Raw genomic sequence first — 25,633 nt, forward strand, 5'->3', positions numbered from 1 at the left:
ATGGCTATTAGAGCCAGCAGGCTAAAACCACAGGGTGGAAAATTTCAGGAAGGCAGACTTCTTCCTTCTTTCAGAAAACATTTCCAAGGACTGCAGCTGCTATGGAAGGATGACCACAGTCACATTCCAGGTGCTGCTCCCCAACATATCTTTCAGACTTTATGAACTGCTAATAGTTCAACATTTGGTTTCAGATCTGGGAGAAAGGACTGCATATGCAAGGGGTCATTTCCGTGGCATCATGCGAGGTGCTAAAGAAGCAAGCCTGCTCTCTGGGGGCTCCCATGCCAGCAAGCGATAGTGGAGTAGACACAGTTGGACTTCTGGAAATACACAGTTTTCAGCCTGGAGCCTCAGAGAAGAGCCTGAGAGGGATGAATCCTCAACTGAGGCTTAAAATTGGAGAATTTTGCAGGGAAAAACTGGAATGGGCTTCCCAGGCAGAGGGAACGGCTTGAGCAAAGGAGCACAGGGAAGAAGCAATAGGGGTGGGCAGAGGAGCTGTAAGCAGTTGGGGGAGGGGGCGGGCTGCCATAAGGGTGCACAGGAGACTTCTTAAACTTTGCCATGTATTGAAGGGGTCACAGGAGGAAAAGTGCTAGAGCAGGAGTGGGGTAGAATAAAACAGTACAGAGCTCCATTCTGCCCTGGGAGAGGCAACAATACAGAGGGAAGGTGGGGGCAATGGCCTAATGACGGGGCAGGGCATCAGATGCCCCGTGATCCACTATATTCCTTTGGCAAGCAACTCTCTGGGCCTCCGCCACCGCATCTTCAATGGGCTCTGGGCGCATCAGGCCCAAAGGACAAGAGGAGGCGGAGTCCCTAAGAGGGTACGTGGTGTGGCTGGGGAAAGAGGTTAGGCAGCTAGGTCTGGACCAGTAAGGACTTGAACTAGGGAGGGGGAGGGCGGGAGGCAAGAGGCGTTTGGACACCAGTTTACGCATGCGCCTCGAGGGAGGCGGCGTTCTGCGCATGCGTGTGCGGACCCGCGAGGCGGCCGACTGCGCAGGCGTCCTTGTTTCGCGGGACTTTTCGGAAGCCGCGGCGGAGGTGATGGCGCAGGCTGCTGGCGGCGCCCCGGGCCTAGAAGGAGCGGCTGCAGTGGCGCAGGACGTTGAAGCGCGACCCTTGGCCGCGGAAGGTGATCTGCGGGCTCGTATCTCAGGGACAGAGGCTGCGGCTGGGCTGGGCTGGCGTCCCGAGGTCAGGAAGTCGCAGACCTGCCCCGGGACACCATTCGGGTCGCCCCTGCACCAGTCTCTTTGGCGTCGGACCTCTCCGCCCAGCCCAGACCGGTGGCCGCCCCCAGACAGCCGGCGCTGGGCGACCCGGGGCGCTGCGGCCTCTTCCGGGTGAGGGGAATCCCAAGGGCGGGCCGCACCTCGCGCTGGGGGCGGCCTCTTTTCGGATCCGGCGGTTTAGACTGCAGACTGGTGCTTGAGGGCTGGGGGTGGGTCACAGGCGTGGGTTCGGATTTCACCCCTGCACCCGCACCCCCGGCTGCTCCTAGTGGGCCAGTCTTTTGCCCCTGTGAACTTCAGTTTCCCTATCAGCAGGGGGGAATTAATGATAGCATTTACAGAGCTGTGAAAAGGATTAAGTGGGATGAGATAATGATGCAAATAAAACGCCTGTGTTCGCACATACACAGCTCGTGGCATAGAATAAGCGCTTAACGAGCAGCTTCACAAGTGACATTTGTTGCTGTTATTATCCAGGCTTGAATCTGCGATACAGCCCTAACTGGGGATCTAGATCCCTGACCTACCCATCTTTGTTCTGTTACTTTCCCGTGCTGTCCCTCCGGTATCCATTCATTTCTCTTTATTTAGAGTCCCTCCCCCTTATACAGATTTCTGCTGGGAGGGAGGGTATGGGTGGAAGAGGCAGAGATGCCTTAGTCGTGTCCTTCCTTGCCTTCTTCCAGTCAGTTGTCTGTGGACACCCACTACGAATACAAATACACTCTGGCTGGGGTGACAGACATGTAAACAGACTATAGCGCTAGGAAGACTAAGGGATGGAGCAGCCAGCTTTGCCTTGTGGTCCGAAAGCTTCACATCTGAACTAGGTTGGGAAGGCTGAGTAAGTCTTACAGTCAGTGGGAGTAAAGATTCAAAACTGGTGCAGGGAATGGAGTTGGCAGGAGAGAGTAGGGATGGGTGGGTTGGGACTAGTTTATGAAAGGTGTTGAATATACTGGAAGAATCTCTGCTGCCTTATAAATGGATTAGAAAGGAGCAGTGCTGCATGTTTTTGTTTTGTTTTTAAATATTTATTGATGAGAGACACAGAGAGGCAGAGACATAGGCAGAGGGAGAATCAAGCTCCCTGTGGGGATCCTGATGTGGGACTCGATCTCAGGACCCTGGGATCACTATGTGAGTCAAAGGGAGATGCTCAACTACTGAGCCACCTAGGTGCCCTGCAGTGTTGGATGTTGCAGGACTAGTGGAGAGGCTGTAAAATTATTCTGGGGAGGGGGAGGCAAATGGTGGAAGTTCTGACACCCGAACTAAACTGAGAACTGGAAGTGGAGAAAAGTTTCCAGAGACTCCTGGAGGTAGATCGGCAGGACTTTGGATGTGGAGATTAAACAAGGAAAGGATGATGTAATTTTTCTAATTTGGAAGACCGTGTAGGTCATAATGCCATCTACTCATATCTAAAATAATTGGGAAATAAAGGAGGGTGAGTGTTTTAAGCAAGACAAGAGTATTTCTAGTGATGAGTTCTATAGAGATTCAGTACAGGAGGTGATGATAATCTTTAGTCTAGTCTCTGGAGAAGGTGGATGAGGTGGGACTGGGCTGGGCCTTGTCAGGTAGGTAGAATTTCATGGGGCAGTGATGAGCAGTTCGAAAGGCTGGACAACACAGGTCAAGGGTAATAAGGCCCCAGAAATGTGAAGAACAGGTCACTTCGTTTTCCTATTTTCAGGGTTCTTCATCCAGGATGTCTTCGGTAATTAGATCGGAAGCTATAGAAGGTGAGTATTGTAATGAAAATGAGAACCTCTTGCCTTGGGTTCAGGTTTCTGTGCTGTACACAAATGCTTTCCTGGCTGCTGGTGGATTTGGAATCATATAATCACATTATTTGCAGAGATGCTTCCTCACCGTTTCTGTGATCTGGGGCATACATTTTCTTTTTCCACCTTTTTGCTCTGATGCATTGTTGTGGGTTTTATTTTGTATTTTGACTTTTTCATAACAAATGCTAGAAGAGGAACCAGTGACATCTAAGACTTACGATCATCCACTGAAATCGGATCCCATCCCTGTGGAAGTGTGTAGCAAATCACCTGCCTCCCTGGAGATGATTCAAGGCGTTTCAGAGGAAAGAATTCACCCTGGCTCGAGCCCTAAAATGGGGGGAAATTGTGATCTCATCCACCAGGAAGGACTTCAGTCCAGGTCCCTTCATTTGTCCCCCCAAGAACAATCTCCCGATCGTCAAGACAAGAGGCAATCTTGGCGGCGAGCAAGTATGAAAGAAATGAGCCGGCGGAAGTCACTGCCTGCCTTTCACCAGGGCATCACAGGTGGGGTGTCGTGTATATAAGACAGGAATTCCAACTCAGATAAGAGGCAGTGAGGTATGGCAGAAGGAATGGAGGAGGATTGACCTGGCTTTGCTACTTACTAGTTATGTGACTGAGCGAATCGGGTCACCCCGTCAACCTCAGTTTCCTCATCTGTAGGGGAGATATTAAGATCATAAGTACTAATGTCAAACACCTAGTAAGTGTCCTGTATGATTGCTATTTATATTAGCAGCTGCCCATTGTAATCACCATGAACAGAAATTTCTAGTTTACAGTCATTCAGCACTCACCTCTGCTAGGATGAAAGGCATTAAAAATATTTCTTCATATGGCTTTCTGTCATTTCCTAAAATGAAACAAGGTGGATGGGTTGTTACCTAATTATAGGCTTTATAACTGAAAATATCTCAGAGTGAGGATTCATGTGAAGATAGCTTGGTGAAAACTAAGTTTTTAGACACGTATTTGAATGTGATATGTGTAAATTTACGATAATAATTACATCTTAGTAAGCATCGAAGTACAAGATTTAATATGGAAAGTCCAGCATATTTCAGGAAGAACTTAGTTGTGTAACCTTGAGCAGATTACTTAAGCTCCTTTGCCTTACAGTCCTTAACAATAAATGGGATGAAATAATACCTGTTTTACAGGGTCATGTGAAAATTAAATGCATTGACATATAACATAGTTCTTGGCATATAGTAAGTAAATAGCTCCAATGTTAAGCTGTTGTGGTTATTTTAAAGATATTAGCTCACTTCCAGATGGCCTGATGTCTAGAAGGAAATCTGAGTAAAAATAGCCATTTAGCATATTACTGCAACAATTGTGCTCTTGCACTTTGCTCTGTAGGTGTGCCAAGAAAACAGCCGCAGTTCCTTAACTAAGATTACCCCTACCTTCATCTCTGTTCCGAGATCTGTGGACCTAAAATTCTGTATAATAAAAACGCCGATGTAATAAGTAATGTAGTTATCTCCTGGTTATCCCTGGCCACTTGCTAGGTTTCTTTGGTTATAGGCAGAAGATATCCTATTTTTCCTCTACTAACAACAATGAGAAATAATTAAGAGACAAAAGTAAAAATACAGCCAGCTGAAGCTGGATGACAAAAATCTATGGACAGAAATATATGCATCTCAAATTGTCAGAACAAACTTCCTTTGCTGTATAATTGATGTGTTTAGACAGACATAATTAAAACAGTATCAACATCTTGAGGATTCAGTGGCATAATAATGTAAAGTCACCTACCAATTCAGATGGACTCACCATGTGACCTTGGGCAGTTTACCTATCATGCAACCTTTGTACATCAGTATCTTCCTTTGTAAAATGGAATTGATAAGCTACTTGCCTTCGGTTTTAATGAGGTGTGCCTAGCATTTAATGAAATGCCTTTTATGTAGCAAGTATTCAACAAATTATTGTTAATATTATTAGGTCATTATGGAGAGGCAGCATGACTCTTAGCAGGAATATACACATTTTTTGGTGATGGATTTGGATTGAGTTCTGGCTCCACCAATCTCTGGCCTCCAGCAAGTTATCTGCCCTCTGAACTTCAATTTTCCCATCTGTAAAATGGGGCTCTTAATTTACAAGACAAGTGTATTTAAAGCACACTGCAGGGGCACATGAGTGACTTAGGAGAGCATTCAACTCTTGGTCTCAAGAGTCCTAAGTTCAGGCCTACTTAAAAAAAAAGCACAGTGCCTATCATTAAAATGCTCAAAAGTTCCCATCTCTCTTTAAATGCTGAAAATAAAACATTTTAAAAAGTTAATTTTTAAGTTAAATTATTCTATTATTTTTGCTTTGATTATTTTTTAAAAGATTTAAGTATTTAGTTGAAAATGCGCGCGCGCGCGCGCGCACACACACACACACACACACACACACACACACACACACACGAGGTGGGGGAAGGGAAGAGGGAGAGAAGCGAATTTCCATCTGAGATCACAGGGGTTGATCTCATTACCCTGAAGTCCTGACCTGAGCCAAAATCAAGAATTGAACACTCAACTGAGTCATTGACTCTCCCTTAACAGACAAGATTTTGATGTAATTTTTAAAAGGCTCTTAAAACTATTTAAAAGTATACATAAACAGGTAAATTTCATTTTCTGATTCTAAAAAAATTAGTTATGATTGTATATGAATAAATTCTCACTTTAATTAGAAAAGGCTGCTAGGTGTTCTTGCCTGAATCTAGATTGCATCAAGAGGGAGGACAATTTTCAGGTTTTTTTACTTTTCCCACTGTGTTAATATCTAGCTCCTTATATGGTGATATTTTGTTAGAGCTCAGCAGATCCATCAGTGCCAATTTAGCAGAAAGCAAACGGCTGGGCGCTCTCCTGCATTCCAGTTTCCAGGTGAGATTCTTGGGATTAAAAAATGCTATATATATATATATATATATATATATATATTTAAACAATTACTGTGACAGCCCCAAAGAGAGATCAGTATTGTGTGATGTGTCCAGTTAAGATTAAAAGATGTTTCTCTCTAGGTGGGATTAATTTAAAAGCCAGATTTAATCCTAGCAGCAGCTGATTTCTCTCTGGACTAGGCTCTCTACCAGTCCCACCAGTGCTGCTGCTAAGTGAGCAGCTGACAGAAATTTCCTCAATCTAGTGTATTTTGCCCATTGGCAGCAAATGAGAATTTAAAGTGGGTAGAGGTCAATATCTAAGTTAAAGCAGACATTTGAGGTCTGACAACATACTGGAAGAGAATTACATGGCTAACTGGTGATTACATCAGTTTAGGTAAGTCATTTGTGTTAATTAAATGACGATGTTTCTTCTCTGCACCAAAAATCAAAATGTATAGCTTGAGCGAAGAGAGTTTTCTTGATCTACATATTTGTTTATATGAAAAATCTTGGGTGTAAGAATTAAGTTATATTTACTTTTACATTGATTAAATATGAACGTAAATATGATTACGTGAACTCAGGATTGGCCTGGGAAATCTTGGTTTTTGTACTGAAAATGCTTTCCTTTATTTAGTTCTCTGTTCAGAAACTTGAACCTTTCCTAAAGGACATGGAAGGCTTCAGTCTTGAAAGTTTTAGAGCCAAAGGTAAGTTGCTAAGAATAGAGAGCAAGCTTTGGCCCTGGGCTTTACCTTCTGTTCAGGTCAGTTGAAGCCCCACTTTCAGGACCCCTATTTATAGGAGCTACTACCTCGCAAAACCAGCCCCTCTCTATATTTAAGAATTGTGTTTAAAAAAGGAAGAATATATGCTTATGAACTTCAGAAGGTATAAAAGTGAAAAAAATAAGCATGCCTCCCACCTTAAGCCAGTACAACTCTCTTCAGAGCCCCTTACAGCCACCAGCTTTTGGTGGGTTATTACACAGATCTTAATTCATTCCAACATTTTTACATTAATACCTAATGAACAATACTCTCTGCCCTGTTCTTTACCTTGTCCTTTTTTTTTTTTTTAAGATTTATTTATTAGGGATTTGGGGGAGGAACAAAGGAAGAGGGAGAGAGGAACTCAGGCAGACTGCTGAGCAAGGAGCCCAAGGTGGGGCTCAGTCTCATAACCCTGAGGTCGTGACCTGAGCCAAAAGCAAGTGTCAGATGTTCAGCCCACTGTGCCACCCAGGTGCCCCTTATGTTTTATTTTAACCAAATTATCTTGCATATTGTCCCATATTCCACATATAGAACTGTCCTTTTTTTTTTTTTTTAAGATTTTATTTATTCATGAGAGACACACACAGAGAGAGAGGTAGAGACACAGGCAGAGGGGGAAGCAGGCTCCATGCAAGGAGCTCGACGTGGGACTCGATCCGGGGTCTCCAGGATCACACCCTGCAGCACTAAACCACTGCGCCACCAGGGCTGCCCTATAGAACTGTCCTTATGGAAGTTTAGTAGCCATATGATATTTCATTTTATAAATATTCCGTATATGATTCAACCAGTTCTTTACTGATGGACTTTTAGGGTTGTTTCTAGTCTTGTTATCATAACGATTGGGGTAATGAATAACTTTTTACAGAAGCCTTTTGGCACATACACAAGTAAAAATAAGATAAATTTCTAGAATTGGAATTACATAGATCAGACGAAATGTTGGAGATTTACCAGATTGCCTTCCAGAAAGGTTTTATTAGTTCTCTTATCAGCAATATACGCAAGTACCTATTTTTTCACACACTCGTTTTATTAAACCATTCAGATTTTTTACTACATAATAGGTGATAAAAAGTATTTTCTAGTTTTTAATCTGTGTTCCTTTTTATTTTAAAGAGCATAGGCACTTTTTTTTTTTCATAGGCACTTTTTCATATTTTCTTTTTTTTTTAAGATTTTGTTTATTTATTCATAGAGACACAGAGGGAGAGAGGCAGAGACACAGGCAGAGGGAGAAGCAGGCTCCCTACAGGAAGCCCGACATGGGACTCGATCCCGGGTCTCCAGGATCACACCCCAGGCTGCAGGCAGCGCCAAACCGCTGTGCCACCAGGGCTGCCCACTTTTTCATATTTCTTAGAGCTATTTGTACTTCATTTTCTGTGTATTGTTTGTATCCTTTGTTCCTTTTTTTAAAAATCCGTAACGTGTTGATTGGGATAATTTGCCACTCATCTGGATTCAGGGTGCTTTTAGCTCTGCTTCTATCTAGAGGAATATCCTTCTGTAAGCCTTGCTTTTCCTCTTGTAGGCTCGCAAAGGACAGTGGAGCAGCCAACAGAAAAAACTACTGTTTGTGCATAGCTAAAGGCAGTGGTGATTTTGTAGCAACCTGGGCACTTTGCATCAGTGAAGTAGGAGTTAGGGCTTTGCGACAGGTGATTCTTGCACTTCCTTTTCTCCTCTGGGAATGAATGGGTGGAGGAAGTCCTTCAAGAGGGGATGTTGGGGAGTTCAGCATTGCCAGAAAGGCTCCTTTGTTCATTTTTTTAAACCGAGGTGTTGACTTTTTTACATCACTTTGTGGGAACTCTTTTTTTTTTTTATTATTTTTTTATTAATGAGAGAGAGAGAGGGAGAGAGAGAGAGAGAGAGAGAGAAGCAGGCTCCATGCAGGGAGCCCAACACAGGACTCGATCCCGGGTCTCCAGGATCAGGCCCTGGACTGAAGGTGGCACCAAACCGCTGAGCCACCGGGGCTGCCCAGTTTGTGGGAACTCTTTATACACAAGGAAATTAGCCGTTCATCTGTGATACAAATATTCTTAGGAATTCATTTTCAACTTTTCAGGAAATAGCTACAGTGTAACTACACAATCATCCAGGGTCAGAAATATTCAATGTTACGCACTTAAAAGACCTAGAAAATATACGAACTTAGAGTATTGTTTATCTCAGCATTGGATCATCACTATTAGAGTAGATATGATAGCTGTTTAAAATCTGCTTTCCCTCTGCATTTCTCACCTGAGTGCAATTGCAGATTTTCCAAGTCGAAGCAGAGATGTTTTTACCCTATACACATAATTCCTTATTCTCTTCTAACAATTTTCATTATCCTCTTGCCTTTTGCGTGACTTCTATAATATGTTCTTCCTTTCAGTGCCAGCAGTTGAAATTTCTTGAAAGATTGAAATGTCAGTGCACATATACCTTTTAACTGCTTTTCAGTCAAGTATAAAAAACATTATCATAAATGTCATAAAGAGGAGTTGTCTTCCATTTTATCTATATCTACCGAAAAAAAATAAAGATAAAATTTTCTGTGTATTTATATTACTTTGAATGGGTGAGAGGGCCAGAATATAACAGGGGACCCTAGAGCTGATATCACCTTGAATTTGTTATACCTTGTCAGCAGCTTGCTGTGAAAATTCATATTCTTTTTATTTTATAACATTTACTTTTTTCCCCCTCTAGCATCTTCTCTTTCTGAAGAATTGAAACATTTTGCAGAGAGCCTAGAAAGTAATGGAACGCTACAAAAATGTTTTGAAGATTCAAAAGGGTATGTGCAATTCCCCTATGTCCTAAATTATAATTGAATTAAGACTTTTCATTATAATTAGTTGTTTATTCACTCAACAAACATTTATCCAGCATCTTCTACACACCAGGCTTTTCTATATGTTGGAGATAAAGTCATAAATAGGTTAAGCAGGTATCTTAGTAGGAGAGACAGTCAAACAAATACATAGAAAATAAGGATTTCAAGTAGCGATAATCTAAGAAGTCAACTATGATAGTGACTTGAGGGGGTGGGTAACTTTAGCTAATGTTCAGAGAAGACCTGTAAGACCTGAGTGGTGAGAAGGAACCAGCCATGGAAAGATGAGAGGAAAAGCATTGTTCACATCTTTGCTAGCAATGCAAGGTTGATGATAAACAAACGTTGTTTAGCTGTTGGCAAGCAAGCATATGAGGATAAACTTTAAATCCCAGTCCCAAAATACTAGTTCCTCTACAGGAGCAGGGCCTAACCCTCTAGCTCTTGCCTTGCAACAAATCGTGTCACTTGGGTCTACATCATAAACTTTTTAATTTTGACTTCACAGAGGTTTACTTTCCCATAGATTTTTAAAATTAACATTGCTATCCAGGAAATGAAAAAATAGGTTGGCTCAACATAGTATCTCTTTTAATGCAGTGTATTTAAGCCACTGGCTGCTGCATCTCAGCCAGTGGTGATAGAGGCTGTGTGTCCCTGGCCTTGGTAGAGAAACATGAAAGTTGGCACAATTAACTTGGCTTTGGTGGGTAGAGTACGAAGTACATCTGCAGAATTTTGGCATTTTCAGTGCCTGCTTCTTTTCCAACAGGATTAATAACCCAACTGAACTGAGCCTTTGGTGTAAGTAAACATAATCCCTGTCCACCAATAGCATCATTTCAAGTGGGAAGAAAAGATAGTTATATACAAAAGTATTGTTGGGCCTTAAAAGATGACTCAAAAAGAAGAGACTCAAATGTGAGGTGAACAAGGAGCACCTGGGTGGCTCCGTCGGGTGAGCGTTCGACTCTTGGATTCGGCTCAGGTCCTGATGTCATGCCTCATGGGATCAAGCCCTGTGTCGGGCTCCATGCTCAGCGGGAGTCCTCTTGGATATTCTCTCCCTCTGCCCCTTCCCCTGCTCATGCTTCCTCTCTTTCTCTCTCTCAAATAAACAAATCTTTTAAAAAGATGTGAACCGGGATCCCTGGGTGGCACAGCGGTTTGGCGCCTGCCTTTGGCCCAGGGCGCGATCCTGGAGACCGGAGATCGAATCCCACATCGGGCTCCCGGTGCATGGAGCCTGCTTCTCCCTCTGCCTGTGTCTCTGCCTCTCTCTCTTTCTCTCTCTCTGTGACTATCATAAATAAATAAAAATTTAAAAAAAAAAAAAAGATGTGAACCAAAATTTGAGATGAAAAACTCCAGGGATCCCTGGGTGGCGCAGCGGTTTGGCGCCTGCCTTTGGCCCAGGGCGTGATTCTGGAGACCCCGGATTGAATCCCACGTCGGGCTCCCGGTGCATGGAGCCTGCTTCTCCCTCTGCCTATGTCTCTGCCTCTTTCTCTCTCTCTGTGTGACTATCATAAAAAATAAATAAAAATTAAAAAAAAAAAAAGTTTAAAAAAAAAAAAAAAACTCCAGATGTTTGAGGGTCAGGCTGAGTGAGATTTTATGAGGCAGAATAGGTAAAAGGCAACAATTGGAATAAAAGTTAATGAGCTGGTTGAAGCCAGAATACAGCCTAAAGTGTCAGGTTAAGGGGTTTTGACTTTTATTCTGAATGCAGTGGAGGGTCACAGAGTTTTAGGCAAAGAAAACAAAATTAAGGAGTATTTTATGTTAATTTGGCTATAGGTGAATTGAAATTGATGAGAGAAATAGAAAATAAAGAGTCCACTGAGGAAACTTCTAGTGCAAAAATGAGATAGAGCCCAAGAATAAATATTTGTTGAAAGATAAATTCTGAACATCTTTTACTGCCCTTAAAATTATGTAAGGCATCCTATGAAAAACAAGTACTTTTGAAAGATTTACGTTGATCTTAAAATCAATCCTATCTGTATTCCAGAAAAGCATCAGATTTGTCTCTGGAAACATCAGTGGCTGAGATGAAGGAATACATAACAAAGTAAGTGAAAATGAGTGATTCTTTGTTGGAAAATCTATATTCATCTGGGGAAAATAACTAGATCTGGGAAAAATGAATAGTAAACATCCCATTTAGTGTCAGTACTAGTGTGTCAACACTAGAATTTAAAAGGCTGCATATTGGGATCTTGTGGGCTGTACTCATGGCCAGTTTCATAGAATGGAATCTAGGGAATAAGGATGTTAATTTGATTTTAAGAACTCCTGTTTGATTTGATTAAATTAATATCCTCTGAATCAGTTGGGCTTTCTAATCCATTAATGACATGTTTATTCACATCTTAGAACTGTTGAGATACCTAATGTACTTATTGTTGCCTTGAGTGATTCAGAATGAGACAATCAAAAAGTAACCAATTATTTTTTTATCCTGATTCTATAGATTTTCTTTAGAACGTCTGTCTTGGGATCAGCTCTTGCAGCACTACCAGATGGAGGCTGAAGAGATCACATCCAGGTTAGATCTGTGATTGGAAATGGAAGGCTATCTTTGTACCTTGTGGAATTTTATTTGAATTGATTTCAGTTCTGTTAGCACAAATTGAAAGACGACTCCTTTCTGATAGGCCAATCAACTCATCAAAGCTCTATAAATTGTGTATTAGCACTCTAGGATTATAAATGGGGAGTTGGGAGAAGGGGAGGGAGAGTGGGTGTCACTATTTTCAGGCAAAGAACAGAATTGCTTCTGTTCTGTATCCTTGGCTGCTGTTCCACATCCTGGGGGAGACAAGTACATCTCTGCCCTATACCAGGGCATCCAGGGTTGAGCCAAGAATTTGGTCAGCACACTTCAGTTTGCAGGTGGCCTTCAAGCTGCAGGTTTTGGGGAGAGCCCTGGCCAGGTCCTTCATAAAGATGCAAAGGCCTGGAAAGGGATGATGAAAGAGGGCATATAGGAGAGAGAGGATCTTTGGGTCTTAAAGGCATAAGAAAGTGAGAAAGTGTTAGACTTTGATTTAGTTGGCCATCAAAACCAGTGATTTTAAGCTTTTTTTCCCCAACAGAATCTCAGCTAGAAACCCAAACATAAAACACTAGCTAAAACCATAATTGCACAAGTGGCCTCTTAGTACAGAGGTGCTTTAAGGAACATGGTTTGAAAAATTTCTGCAGTCCAGGCATTCATGGTTACCAGTTACTTTATTCGCCCCTTATATATTCTGTTTATGAAGTTAGGTAATGTATAAGATGGCAGTTTCACATTAAGAATTTTGATGTGAGATAGCTTACTGGTTAAGAGGAATGTTTCTGGAAGCAGATTATGTCTTTTCGAATACTAATTACTCCTTCATTTTGTGACTTTGGGCAAGCTACTTAATTTCTAAGGCTGGGGGGGATCCCTGGGTGGCTCAGCAGTTTGGCGCCTGCCTTTGGCCCAGGGTGTGATCCTGGAGTCCCGGGATCGAGTCCCATGTCGGGCTCCCAGCATGGAGCCTACTTCTCCCTCCTGTGTCTGTCTGTCTGTCTGTCTGTCTCTCTCTCTCTCTCTCTCTCATAAATAAATAAATAAATAAATCTTTAAAAAAAAATTTCTAAGCCTGAAGTTCCTCACTTGAAAATGGCGATAATATTAATACCTACCTTGGGGCACTTGGGTGGCTCAGTGGTTGAGTGTCTGCCTTTGGCTCGGGTCATAATCCTGGGGTCCTGGGATGGGGTCCTGCATAAGCCTCCCTGAAGGAGCCTGCTTCTCCCTCTGCCCGTGTTTCTGCCTCTATGAGTCTCACGAATGAATAAATCTCTAAAAAAATCTTAAAATAATAAAGAATACCTACCTCATTGGGTTATTGTGAGTGTTAAATGAGGTGAAATGGAAAGTGTTTCACAGTCTGGCAGTCAGGAAATTATAGGAGTGGTTGTTCAAGCGTTCTCTGTTTTTGTTTTTTTGCTTTAAGATTTTATTCATTCATTTGGGAGAGTGAGTACAAGCAGTGGTAGAGGCAGAGGGGGAGGGAGAAGCAGGCTCCCTGATGAGCAGAGAGCCTGACGCAGGGTTGGTCCCAGGACCCCAGGATCATAACCCCAGCCAAACACAGATGCTTAACTAACTGAGCTACCCAGGCATCCCAGAGTCCTCAGTTTTCATGAAGTCTCCATCATACTCAGTTATTTTTTTACTTTTTAGAGATTTTATTTATTTATTTGATAGAGCACAAGTAGAGGGAGAAGGGGGCAGAGGGAGAAGCAGGTTCCCTGCTGACCAGGGAGCTGGATGCAGGGCTTGATCCCAGATGCTTAACTAACTGAGCTATCAAGGTGCCCCTGTATTCTAAATATTTTAGATAATTGAAGTGGCCCAGCAATTTTGAGAAAGATCATAGACATTAATTTCAGGAAAGCAAGCTTTGGCTTTACTCCACTTATAGTCCTTTTTGTAAATGGGCCTTACTGTTAGATGGAGTCAACTGATCTGAAGGTTCTAGCATTTTCTGGAGTCCAGTGGTCTTAAATACATTAATATGGAATAATCATTTCAGACCCCCTTGTTAATAAGAGGGTCTATGTCTACAGTAGAATGGATGAATATTGGTTCAGATTAATAAAAGCCTTTCTGAGATTTTTTTTCTAGGTTGTTTTACATATCTTCTCCCAGAAATGATTATAAAAACTCCTTGAAAAAACAATTCCTTGAGGGGTGCCTGGATGGCTTAGTCGGTTAAGTGTCTGCCTTTGGCTCAGGTTATGATCTCAGGGTCCTGGAATCGAGCCCTACATCAGGCTATCTGCTAAGCAGGGAGTCTTGTTCCCCCTCTCCCCCCTGCTTGTGCTCACATGTTCTCTCTCTCAAATAAATAATGAAAGTCTTTAAAAAAAAATTCCTGAACTCTCTTTTGTTTTGTTTTGTTTTCCTCCCAGAACATCAGCTGAAACCAAAGTTACTGAAGTTGAAGTGGAACCTAAAACATATCTTGGATCTTCCCAGAGTGAAGTCCTTAGTACAAAGCCTGACTACCAGAAGATATTGCAGAATCAGAACAAAGTCTTTGATTATATGGAGTTAGTGGTGAGTTGGCTGATGTTAATTTGGTTATTTAGCTTTGCTATGTTGTGATCCTTGGAAATTGAGGGACCTGGAGAATATTGTAATGAGGTAAGTATATTCAGCTCTATCTTGGGGAAACCTGGAGAGACAATAAAACATGTGGTGGTAAGAGCTAATAAAGTAGGGTAAAGGAGAGAGTGTACAGGAAGGGCAGCAGGGTGCTGTACAGAGCAGTTGTTTATGGTCCTTCAAAGATGCCATTTTAATAGAGATTTGAAAGAAATAAGGAAGTGGGCCATGAGGACATTTAGGAGAATAGTATTGTGTCGCTTCAAATATCGACAGGAAACAGATGCACTTGATAAAGGTGAGTTGAAGGAGTGATGTATAAAGTGTAGGTATTGAGGAAATTACAAGGATTAGTGAAGTGTAGTCTGGGGCTTAGAGGCAGCTGAACTCTTAATATCCCTAGGCCTGAAAGGAGGAGGGGAGGAACAGTCACTGTGGTACCAGAGGAAGAAAATCATAGAGTGGGCTGCTTTGAGAGAGCCATGGCTTTCAGTTGAGAGACAAAAGTAACTCCAGCAAGTAACTTCCAGCAAGCCTGTGTAAAAATATTCTGACTTCATTCAGCTCCTCCAGCTTGGGCTCCCTCTTGGCCAAACCTGCCTAGACATCAGAAGACATGGAATCCTGTTTGAGATTATATGTGGCAGCTTCCCAGGACATAGAGCAGTGTGGCCAGGTGTAGAGTGTGGATCTGAAGGAGCAAACAAGTGCTCGCTTAGGCAGCACATATACTAAAATTGAAGGAATAAACAAGATGTCTGGCACAAGCATTCCAGGTTGAAAAGATAACAAAGGCAAAGCTCCTAGCAGGAGATTGCCTACTCTTTTTTGAGGAACATCAAAGAAGCCAAGGATCCTTATAGCTCACAGCTGTCTTGTCATATGCAGATGGATGAACTGCAAGGCTCTGTGAAGCAGCTGCATGCTTTTATGGATGAAAGTACCCAGTGTTTCCAGAAGGTGTCAGTACAGCTTGGTGAGTGTGTGTCTTCAAGGGACTAGAGCTTGCACTATTTTATATATGATAGTGCTTTGGATATAAACTGCCCTTCAAAGCATATGGTCTCTGGATGCCTGGGTGGCTCAGCGGTTGAGCGTCTGCCTTTGGCTCAGGGCATGATCCTGGTCCCGGGATCGAGTCCCACGTTGGTCTCCCTGTGAGGAACCTGCTTCTCTCTGCCTGTGTCTTTGCCTCTCTCTTTGTATCTCTCATGAATAAATACATAAAATCTTAAGAAAATAAAACAAAACACAAAGCATATGGTCTCAGAGAATAAGGCCTGTATGAGATTCTTTTTTCCCCCTCACAATTATTATTATGCTGTGAGTATTCAAAGTTGATGGGAAATATCTAGATGTGAATTCCATGGGAACACAGTAAACTGAGAATTAAATCCCCACAAACCATGTTGTTTTAGTAAATCCAAGTTTTGTTTTGTTTTTTAAATCCAAGTTTTTAAGTACTCATGACCATTTTCCTTTTCATTCTTCAAGAATCCATTAAGTGACACTGATATTACTTCCCTGCTGCTTTTTCTGGCCTCCTCTAGCACTAAATTATTTGCTAGATATACCTTCATTTTCTCATTACATTGTATTATGGTTGTGGTTGCAGCTGGCTTCCCTGTCAGACTGCCATCTCCTTGAGGACAGAGACTCTCTTATTTGTCATTGTAATGCCTTTCAGCATCTCACACAATGTCCATACAACCAAGTTTTCAATAAATATTATTTTGAATTCGACTGAAATTTACTTTTGTCTTTCCTCTGCAGGGAAGAGAAGCACGCAACAATTAGATCCTTCACCAGCTCGAAAACTGCTCAAGCTTCAGCTACAGAACCCACCTACCACACACTGCTCTGGGTCTTGTCAGTGACTTCATGTAGTTTTCCCTCCCACAAGGTACTCCAGAGGAGAGAAAGGGGAAGAGTGCCCCAGCACATGACAACTGCATGGCAGCCTGAGATGCTGATAGCTGCCCTATTGCCTTTGAGGATAACTGGCTGAATGTAAAGTTTTTTTTCCTAAAAGTAACAGAATTTATGCGTTTGAAAGAGTGTAGTATAGATACTTTTTCCAAGGATGTGCAGACTGCTTGCAATTTCTATTGTGGAATGACCTTGAGAACTAGTAGCCCATCCTTTTAATTACCCTTCATGATTGGTATTTGTCATCTTATGAAATGTTTTTTGGTTTTGAAATAATCCAAAGTCATTCAGGACCAAATCTAGGAAAACATTTTAGGGGTCAAGTTGGGTTCTGATAGTAAAGGAATGGAACTGATTTTCTAGTGTGGCCCTGAAGGTGATTTTAGGTAGAGGAATTGTGAGCATTGAGCATGCAGTTGTGATCCACATGCATCATGTGGATATATGTACCACTTCACAGAATGTTCAAATTGAAGGAAATACCACTCATTCTCTGTCCTGTTGTCTACAGTGTGTTTTAGCTTTTAACATTGAGTGGACATTCTAAATCCTGGATTCATGGCAAGAAAGGGCTAAGTAGTTTTTCTCATTATTCTCTATCTTTATCTATAATTTATCTATAATTTTCATTATAAAGTTACACATTATTAAAAGCTGCTTTTGTCTTTGTGCATATTTTGAGCATATGAAAAAAATTTTTAAAGCAATGAAGGCTTAGCAGAAAATAGGATTCTTTGCCAAGATGCTAAAGTAAACAGTAATATAGGGATATATGCCTCAGCATTAATTACCAGGAAAACACCAACTAATTTTTTTTTTTTAAGACTTTATTTATTCACGAGAGACACACAGAGAGAGGCAGAGACATAGGCAGAGGGAGAAGCAGGCTCCATGCAGGAAGCCTGATGCAGGACTTGATCCCAGGATCCTGGGATCATGACCTGAGCCAAAGGCAGACACTCAACCACTGAGCCACCCAGACGTCCCAACACCAACTAATTTATTGTTAATGTTTCTTATTCTCTGATCCTTGTAATAGGATAAAGCCTACTTCATTTAATTTTTTTTTTTTAATTTTTTTTTTATGATAGTCACAGAGAGAGAGAGAGAGGCAGAGACACAGGCAGAGGGAGAAGCAGGCTCCATGCACCGGGAGCCCGACGTGGGATTCGATCCCGGGCCTCCATGATCGCGCCCTGGGCCAAAGGCAGGCGCCAAACCACTGCGCCACCCAGGGATCCCCGCCTACTTCATTTAAATACCCAGTCATAAAGTCTTAAACCTTGGCCTAAGTACCAGTTAGTGAAAGGTGATATCTCCTTCCTTTGACCTACGTTCTTTTTTTTAAGATTATTTTTTTGACAGAGCACACAAGCATGGGGAGAGGGAGAAGCAGGCTCCTTGCTGAGCAGGGAGCCCCACCCAGGGCTTGATCCAAGGACCCTGAGATCATGACCTGAGCTGAAGGCAGATGCTTAAACAAGTGAGCCATCCAGGCACCCCCCTACATTCCTTTTTCTTTCGTGTATTTACAGAGCTGCTGCTATATGCCAGGTACTGTTCTAGGACCTGGGGAGAGAGCAAAGAACAAAAACAGACATGAGAGTTACTCATAGTGTCTGGAACTTAGATATGTGACCTATATGTTAAAAGCCTAGGTGCTACTTACTGTGACTAAGAAAATGTTATTTAACCTCCTATCTGTAAGATTGGAAGAAAGGTAGAACCTATATCACAGGGATGCTGTAAATCAGATTAAATAGTATAAATTTAGAATAATGGTATCAATGTGCTGAAGGGGTGAAAGCTTGAACAACTGGGTGGATTAATAGAGCAAGCTAACAAGATAGGAAAGCTAGTCAGTTCAATTTGAGATACCAGATGGAGAAGTCAACTAGACCATTGGATATAGAGATGGAAAACTGGGTAGAAAAATCTGGACTAGAGCTAAAATTTGGAAGTAATCTATATGTAGCTATCGAAACCTTGAGAATGGATAATATTGTCAAGGAAAGCTAGGGCTTTTAAGTATCCGAGGAGAGGTGTTAATTGCTTATTCTTTAAGAAGCAGAGTAGTATAATGGAAGGAGTACACTGTTTAAAGTAAATCTTTATCTCTTATGTTCAAATTTACCCATCTATAAAATGGGAATAGATAACAATTCTCCCATGTGGTTGCACCTTCCTTTATTTTATTACATGGTACTACATTTTTGTTGTTGTTTATAAGATTTTGTTCAAACTCCAGGGTAAAAAGTGCTTTTTCTGCATCTTCAACAGCCAAATAAGATAGCACGTATCAACTCTACGTATTTTACATGCATACACACCACAACCTAGGTAGTTTGTATTTTTTGTCATTAAAGATGAAGAACTCAAGCACTGAGAAGCTTACTAATCTAACCAAGGACACAGAGATAGTAGAACCAATTTGGCACTCAGTAAATGTTAATGGGTAAATAAATCATAATAAAAGTGCGTATTCTAGTTTCCCCTCTTCCCAAGTGTCCTTCAGGAATTGTGCTTGAAGAATAACAAGATTATAGACAGTCACTGCCCTTGAGGTGTTAACATTTCTTCCATTTTCCCTAATTTAGTTGAGACTGTTTTACATTTTAGTCAGCGAGATTAACCGAGAAGCTCTTTCAGGTAGGGAATTATGTCCTGTACATTTTGGTGTTCCATTGTCGAGTCATTAAGCGTAACGTGTATAGTCATTCTTAAAAACAAAAACTCCGTTCCCCTTGTGACACCCAAGAAAGGAGGTGGTGTGGCTGGCAGTCGTAATAGAGGTGTTAGAATGGAGGACTGGGAATTAGGAACCCTGAGTCTTGGATGCTAGTTCTTCAGTTAACTGTGCTCATTCACCAAAAATTTCGTAAGCACCTTCCACAAGCCAAGCACTGTGCTAGGCCACGTGCCCTTGGGTACATCTCCGGGTCCATTTAAGGAGGAGGATGCCTTCCTTGCCCTGCAAGGGTTCTGAAGCGCTTCATTAAGGATGAGATTTGGCGGAAGGGGAGCAGGCGGGCCAGACGCTGCGCTCAACGCCCCTCCCTCCCGGCAGCTCCAGTTTCGGGTTCTCCCAGGAGATTCCGCAACCTGAGAAACTACATCCAAGATGGCGCCGCCGGGCACTCCCGGCTCAGCCACCATCTTCCCTGTAGTTCCTGAGCGGGGCAAGCACTGCGCCTGCGTGGCCCCGGTATCGTCAGCGCGCCTGCGCGGCCGCAGAGCCTTCCCCGCCCCTCTCGCAGCCGCTACCGCTGCTGCTGCTGCACTGCTGGCGGGTACCCGCGCCTCAGGTGAGTGAGCGCTTCAGCCCGGCCTGTTGGGGACGCGCGGCGCTGCCTGCGGGGGTGTCGCTCTCCCGGCTTTCTCCCGCGCCTCATCTCCGCGGCGCGTGGGGGCCCGGGGCTCGCGCTGCCAGCCTTCTCCGAGTCTCCGACGCCGTCCGCGGGACCTGGCTCAGCCCGGCCTCCCTCTGCTGCCCCCAGTGCCCGGGCTTCGGGGCCCCGCGACGAAGCCGCCGATGACAGCGTGCGGACGGCGAGGGCCGAGCCTCGGGGCGCCCGACCCCTCGGTCTCAGGGACGTACCTCAGGCGCGCCCCCCTTTCCTGCTCCTGCCGTACAGGCAGCAGAGCTCTGTGGGCCTCGGGTCGGGCGTTCACCTACCCCGCACGTCCCGAAGCCGGGGGCGGGGGGGGGGGGTTGGAAGGTGCGCCGGGGAGGTCGCCCTGCATCCGTGCGACCCCGGCGCAGCGAGAAGTACCCTCGGGCTGGACCCCACGACGACCCTGTGCGGGAGGAGCTTCTAAGCCCCACTTTGCAAATGAGGAAACTGAGGCACAGAGGTGAAGTGTTTGCCCAAGGTCATGCGCTTGGTAGGGGCAGGGCTAGATCTTGAACTCAGGGTCTCGGGCTCTCAGGCCAGTACAGTTGGGATTTGATCTTGTACCTTTAAAATTTTTTGAGACTTCCTTCTCTGGAGTTGCTTCTTCAACGTCATGAAGGTAGGCTGTAAAACAGTATCTTGTTGGAGTACAATTGAGGTGTTACTGTAATAATAATAATAATAATAATCGTAGTAGTATGTTGTTGATAAGAGGTCACGTTCGTCCAAGGCTTACTGTGTGCCAAGGATATTACTGAACATCTTATGATGATTATCTCACCTAATACCTTAGCATTTCCCAATCCAGTGCGTCCCCCTTCTTTTTCATGCAGCTCCCCCCCCCCCCCCCGGAAAGCTGACTTCCATGTTACAGGTAGACAGATTAGAACCTCGTGGCTTAGGAGGTAGGGAAGCTTTCCCATATTACCTCACTGGAGGAACAGGGATAAGCCTGGTCTCCCCGCATCCAAATTTTACCCCCAGCCTGGGCCCCCAAAGGATATATATATATATATTTTTTTTTTTTTTTTTTTTTTTTTTTTTTTTTTTGAGGATATATAATTTGTCTTCCTTTTCTGGCTGCCGGGAGAGCAGGACTGGCTGGATCTGGAGGTGACAGAGCAAATTTGGCGAGCACTCACCTCATTTGGGTGCTTTTTTTTTTTTTTCCTCTGTTCCAAATGCTGGGCTTGAGCATCTCAGTATTTAAAACACAGTAGCAAGAGAAAGAAGGCATTGACAAAGTGGTGGTGAATATAAGAAGCCTCCATGATTTAAAGTCCCTAAGGAACAGCTGTAAAAATATGTGAATGTTTCTTCCCCAAAATAACTAGCTCAAGTGTCGTTTTTTTCTCCCTTAGCAAATCTTCCTACACACTTCAGAACTCCATTAACTCATCACCTTTTCTGTGAAGCCTTCCTTGCTTGATTTTTCCAATTAAAATTATACACACATACACAGTAGGGTAGAGGCTTCAGTCTTACCCTCAGGACTGTTAGCTCTTTGAGGTCAGGAGTCATCTTTGCAGTCCCAAGTGCTGGGTTCATAGTAGGCCCTTGGTAAAGATTCTGTGAATTTCCACTGCTTCTTTTCATAACTCAGTGTGATGTTTCCCTGCTGCTCTTCTGTTCCTCCTTCTTGCCCTTCAATTTCTCTTTGCTGTACTTTCCTTTAGAATCAACTTCTGGTTGAATCTGACCTGCCACTCAGAAGTCTCCATTCCATCCTGTTTCTGTAAACAGAAACCCAGATAAGGGTTTTGCACCAAGAAGCCTATTTATCCCCAACTCTAAATAGTAGATTTGGGATCAAGTCCCACGTCGGGCTCCCTGTGTGGAGCCTGCTTCTCCCTCTGCCTGTGTCTCTGCTTCTCTCTCTCTCTCTCTCTCTCTCTCTCTCATGAATAAAATCTAAAAAAAAAAAAAAGATTTTCAGTTGAATAGATGATGATCCTTGTTAAAAGAGATTACTAGCTAACTGGGGAAACACCATATCTGGCTGTAACTCAAGTTTAAAAATTGCTATAATAGCATTATAAACAAGCAATATGACAGTATAATGGGACATTTCTTAAAATCATACACAGTTGAAGTTGGCAGGAAGCATCAAGTCATTGAGTCTTTTTTGCTTTTGTGGACCTCATCCTGAGAAGTGAACTTGTCCAAGGTCACAGAACCGGGGCTACAACTTGGAAATTCTAGGTTTTTATTCATTAATTAGTGAATTCATCCTTATATCAACCAGCAAGTCTATTAAAATTCCATTTGTGTGCTTAGAACAGAGGTGAGGAAGAGAAACAAAAATGTTTCATGTCTTTAAGAAGCTTTGCTGGGGAATAGTAAAGAACTGTTAATTGTTAACTATAATTGTGAGGTGGAGGAACTAGGTGTGTCACAGGAGTTGGGGGAGAGGCAAGAGGGATCAGCATGAGCTGTGGTAATGAGAGCACTTTGGGGAGGAATTAGGACTTTCTGGGCTTTGACAGGTTGATAGGGTAAGAATTAAAAGGACAAGGAAAGGATTTTGAAGTAGCATGGTGAAACCCTGTTTAAGAAAATAGTAAAAAAACAAAAACAAACCAACAAACCTGGCTTGACTGGATTATAATAGTGGTTCTCTACACTTAGTGTGCATTAGAATTACCTGAAGAGTTTAAAACTGATTTTAGGGGGTGCCTGACTGGCTCAGTCAGTAGAGCATGCGACTCTTGATCTTGGAGTCATGAGGTCAAGAAACACTGGGCTAAAAAAATAAAAAATAAAACCATGTTGTGGGGTACACTACCGCCAGAGTTTCTGATTTAGTAGGTCCAGAGTGGGGCCTGGAAATTTGTATTTTTTTTTATTTTTTTTTTATTTTAATTTTTTTTATTTATTTATGATAGTCACAGAGAGAGAGAGAGAGGCAGAGACACAGGCAGAGGGAGAAGCAGGCTCCATGCACCGGGAGCCCGAAGTGGGATTCGATCCCGGGTCTCCAGGATCGCGCCCCGGGCCAAAGGCAGGCGCCAAACCGCTGCGCCACCCAGGGATCCCTGGAAATTTGTATTTTTAACAAGTGCTCCGGTGATGCTGATGGTTCTAATCTAGGGACGACACTTGGAGAATTTCAACTGGATTAGAAAGTTGAGAATCTAGAGTCAAAAACTCTCAAAGAATTTATTCCAGAAAAGTATAAAAATGTGTGTTATATACCAGGAGAGGAAAACTCTGGAAAGATACATTCCAAACTGTAATAGTAGTCACTTCTGGAAGTAGTATTTAGGGGATTGGAGAATTCACTTTGTATTCTATACCTTTTCTATCTTATTTTTGCATTGTGCATATATTCCTTTTGTATTTTAAAAAAGGAATTAAGAGTCCTTTTTGAAGATATAAATGGATTTAAAAAGAGCTTGCCGAAGTAATCTAGTGTCATACAGTAAACATATTTAGACTGTATGCCAGATGCTACTAGGTTCTGGAAATACAAAACCTTAGCTAAAGTTTGCAGTCCAGTCATAGAGATGGGCAGATAACAGTTCTACATGGTATCATGTGAGCTTCCTAAGAGCAAGGACAAGAGTCTAGTCTAGCTTTGTGCATGGCAGCTGATAAGCATTTGGTAAATGATGAGTGAATGAGCAAATCCAGGCAAGAAGTGAGGACAGAAAGAAAAAGAAGAGGCAAATGGGAGATTCTGGAAGAAAAATTGGCAAGCCCGAACAGGGATGATAAAAGGAAAAGGTGTGTCAAGGACTTCCAAATCCAAAGATTGATAACATTTTGATTGTGTTTACTGCAGAACTGGGTGTCAAGTTGTCTATTCTGAAAGACCTTTTTAAATCAAGCCCCCTCCCGTTTTTAAAAGACACACAAAAACTTAACCTAGATTGAGTGTATTTACATTTCAGAGCTTTAGTAAATGAAAATTTTTAGTTTTTTTTTTTCTAAGGTTTTATTTATTCATGAGAGATACAGAGAGAGGGGGCGGGGCAGAGACAAAGGCAGAGAAGCAGGCTACCTGCATGGAGCCTGATGTGGGACTCCATCCCAGGACTCCAGGATCACGCCCTAGGCTGAAGGCAGGTGCTAAACCACTGAGCCACCCAGGGATCCTGAAAAATTTTAGTTTTAATCACAATGCTAATTCTGTTGGATTTATCATACTTATCTACAATTTTGCCATCATTTGTTCTTTTATTAATGTAAAATTAAGACGTGGAGGATGTTTTAAATACCATGCAAAAATGAATAGTATTGTATCTTCATCTTATTTCTTCAGTGAAGGGATTCTGTCATGTTTTCCATAACGCCTTACAGAGCTTGACATATTATCAGTCCTGGATAAATATATATTGTTCATGGCTGAATGGGGTGTACTTTGAAGGTAATATGGCTTCACTGCATTCTGTGATGATTTCTATATAAACACTAATTACATTACCAAACAGGCTATGCTATTAAACTTGGTAAAGAGCATATGATATGGAATAGGTGTTTCCCCCAGCTTTTTTTTTTTTTTTTTAAGATTTTGTTTATTTATTCATAGAGACAGACAGAGGGGCAGAGACACAGACAGAGGGAGAAGCAGGCTCCATGCAGGAAGCCCAACGTGGGACTCGATCCTGGGTCTCCAGGATCACTCCCCAGGCTGCAGGCAGCGCTAAATTGCTACGCCACCGGGGCTGCCCTCCCCCAACTTTTTGTTTGAAGTTTGTACTTTTTATCTTTCTCAGAGATTTAATATAGAAAATGAAATTTCATTTCCCAAGTAAAGGGGTGGCTTCCCCCAGGCTTTGGCTACATTATTTGACTATAGTTCCCTCACCACTTAAAAAATGTCCACATTCTAGTTTGAGTTTTCAGTTGATCAAGTATAAATTTCTGATACAGCCATTCTTTATACTTTATTACCTATTATTTTTGTTGTTACAGGTTTGCAGTATCTTTTTAAAGGTAATGGTGTTTCAGGCCTGGGGCCATAGTTATTCTGTTGTAGAAACTGAGTTTGATAGCCTAAACCCTCATTAATGCAATAAATCAGGGTAAAGTGCTTCCTATTTATAATAATATAATGATAAGGTTCGAAGTCTTGTCATCCTTTCATTTAATTGGTAATTGTTGGGATGCCTGGGTGGCTCAGCGGTTGGGTACCTGCCTTTGGCCCAGGGCATGATCCTGGAGTCCCGCGATCTTATGGATGAAAGTTTGAATACTTTTCTAAAATTATGAGATTTTAGCTCTGAAGCTGTTTTATGTGAAACCATAATACTTGGCAGATAGAAAAGAGGGGAATCAGGCTATTTTCTCTTTATTTCGGCAGTTGAGAAAGCTCTAGACACAGGGCCCTTCCAGCCATTCTTCAACTTTTGTAGATACTGTGCTTCTTTTGAGTCTTCGTGTTGGGACATAGTTTTAATAGAGTATTGACTAAAATATAACTTTGAGTGATTATATTGAATAGGATAGGTTGCTTTTCAGATACATCCAGGGTACAAAGCTCTTTTATTCATTAAAATAATAGTGATAATAATAATAATACCTAAACTTTGTATGGTACTTTTTAATTTTCAGAATTTTTTGGTCATTTAGATCCTGGTAAACTCTAGTAGCCAAACCTGAAAAATTAAGCA

At 42.4% G+C, this 25,633-nt stretch overlaps 2 protein-coding genes and 1 pseudogene across 6 annotated transcripts in view; 2 read left to right on the forward strand and 1 right to left on the reverse strand.

Moving 5' to 3' along the window:
- Positions 1-998: 998 nt before the first annotated feature.
- DSN1 (DSN1 component of MIS12 kinetochore complex) lies at positions 999-16,979 on the forward strand. 3 transcript variants are annotated; one of them, XM_055306883.1, is made up of 11 exons: positions 1,058-1,144; positions 2,944-2,992; positions 3,227-3,547; positions 5,861-5,934; positions 6,577-6,649; positions 9,419-9,506; positions 11,560-11,619; positions 12,022-12,096; positions 14,499-14,646; positions 15,583-15,670; positions 16,468-16,979. In XM_055306883.1, the coding sequence occupies exons 2-11, from the start codon at positions 2,959-2,961 to the stop codon at positions 16,569-16,571; spliced, it is 1,065 nt and encodes a 354-aa protein (XP_055162858.1). In that variant the 5' UTR covers positions 1,058-1,144; positions 2,944-2,958; the 3' UTR covers positions 16,572-16,979. The 3 variants fall into 3 exon arrangements, with proteins under 3 accessions (XP_055162853.1, XP_055162858.1, XP_055162868.1); XM_055306893.1 differs by lacking the exon at positions 1,058-1,144 and adding an exon at positions 1,154-1,355; XM_055306878.1 differs by lacking the exon at positions 2,944-2,992 and having other exon boundaries at positions 999-1,144.
- LOC129496169 (40S ribosomal protein S27-like) lies at positions 8,191-8,434 on the reverse strand (annotated as a pseudogene).
- Positions 16,980-19,851: 2,872 nt separating the features above from the next.
- Positions 19,852-25,633, forward strand: part of NDRG3 (NDRG family member 3) — a 78,581-nt gene continuing 72,799 nt past the window's right edge. For all 3 annotated transcript variants that reach the window (XM_055307105.1, XM_055307114.1, XM_055307120.1), the window contains exon 1: positions 19,852-19,928. The gene's annotated coding sequence lies outside the window, so the exon portion shown is untranslated. The remainder of the gene's footprint in view (positions 19,929-25,633) is intronic.

The sequence above is a fragment of the Nyctereutes procyonoides genome, unplaced genomic scaffold (assembly GCF_905146905.1).
Source record: "Nyctereutes procyonoides isolate TBG_1078 unplaced genomic scaffold, NYPRO_anot_genome, whole genome shotgun sequence".
In the NCBI taxonomy this organism is placed as follows: Eukaryota; Metazoa; Chordata; class Mammalia; order Carnivora; family Canidae; genus Nyctereutes; species Nyctereutes procyonoides.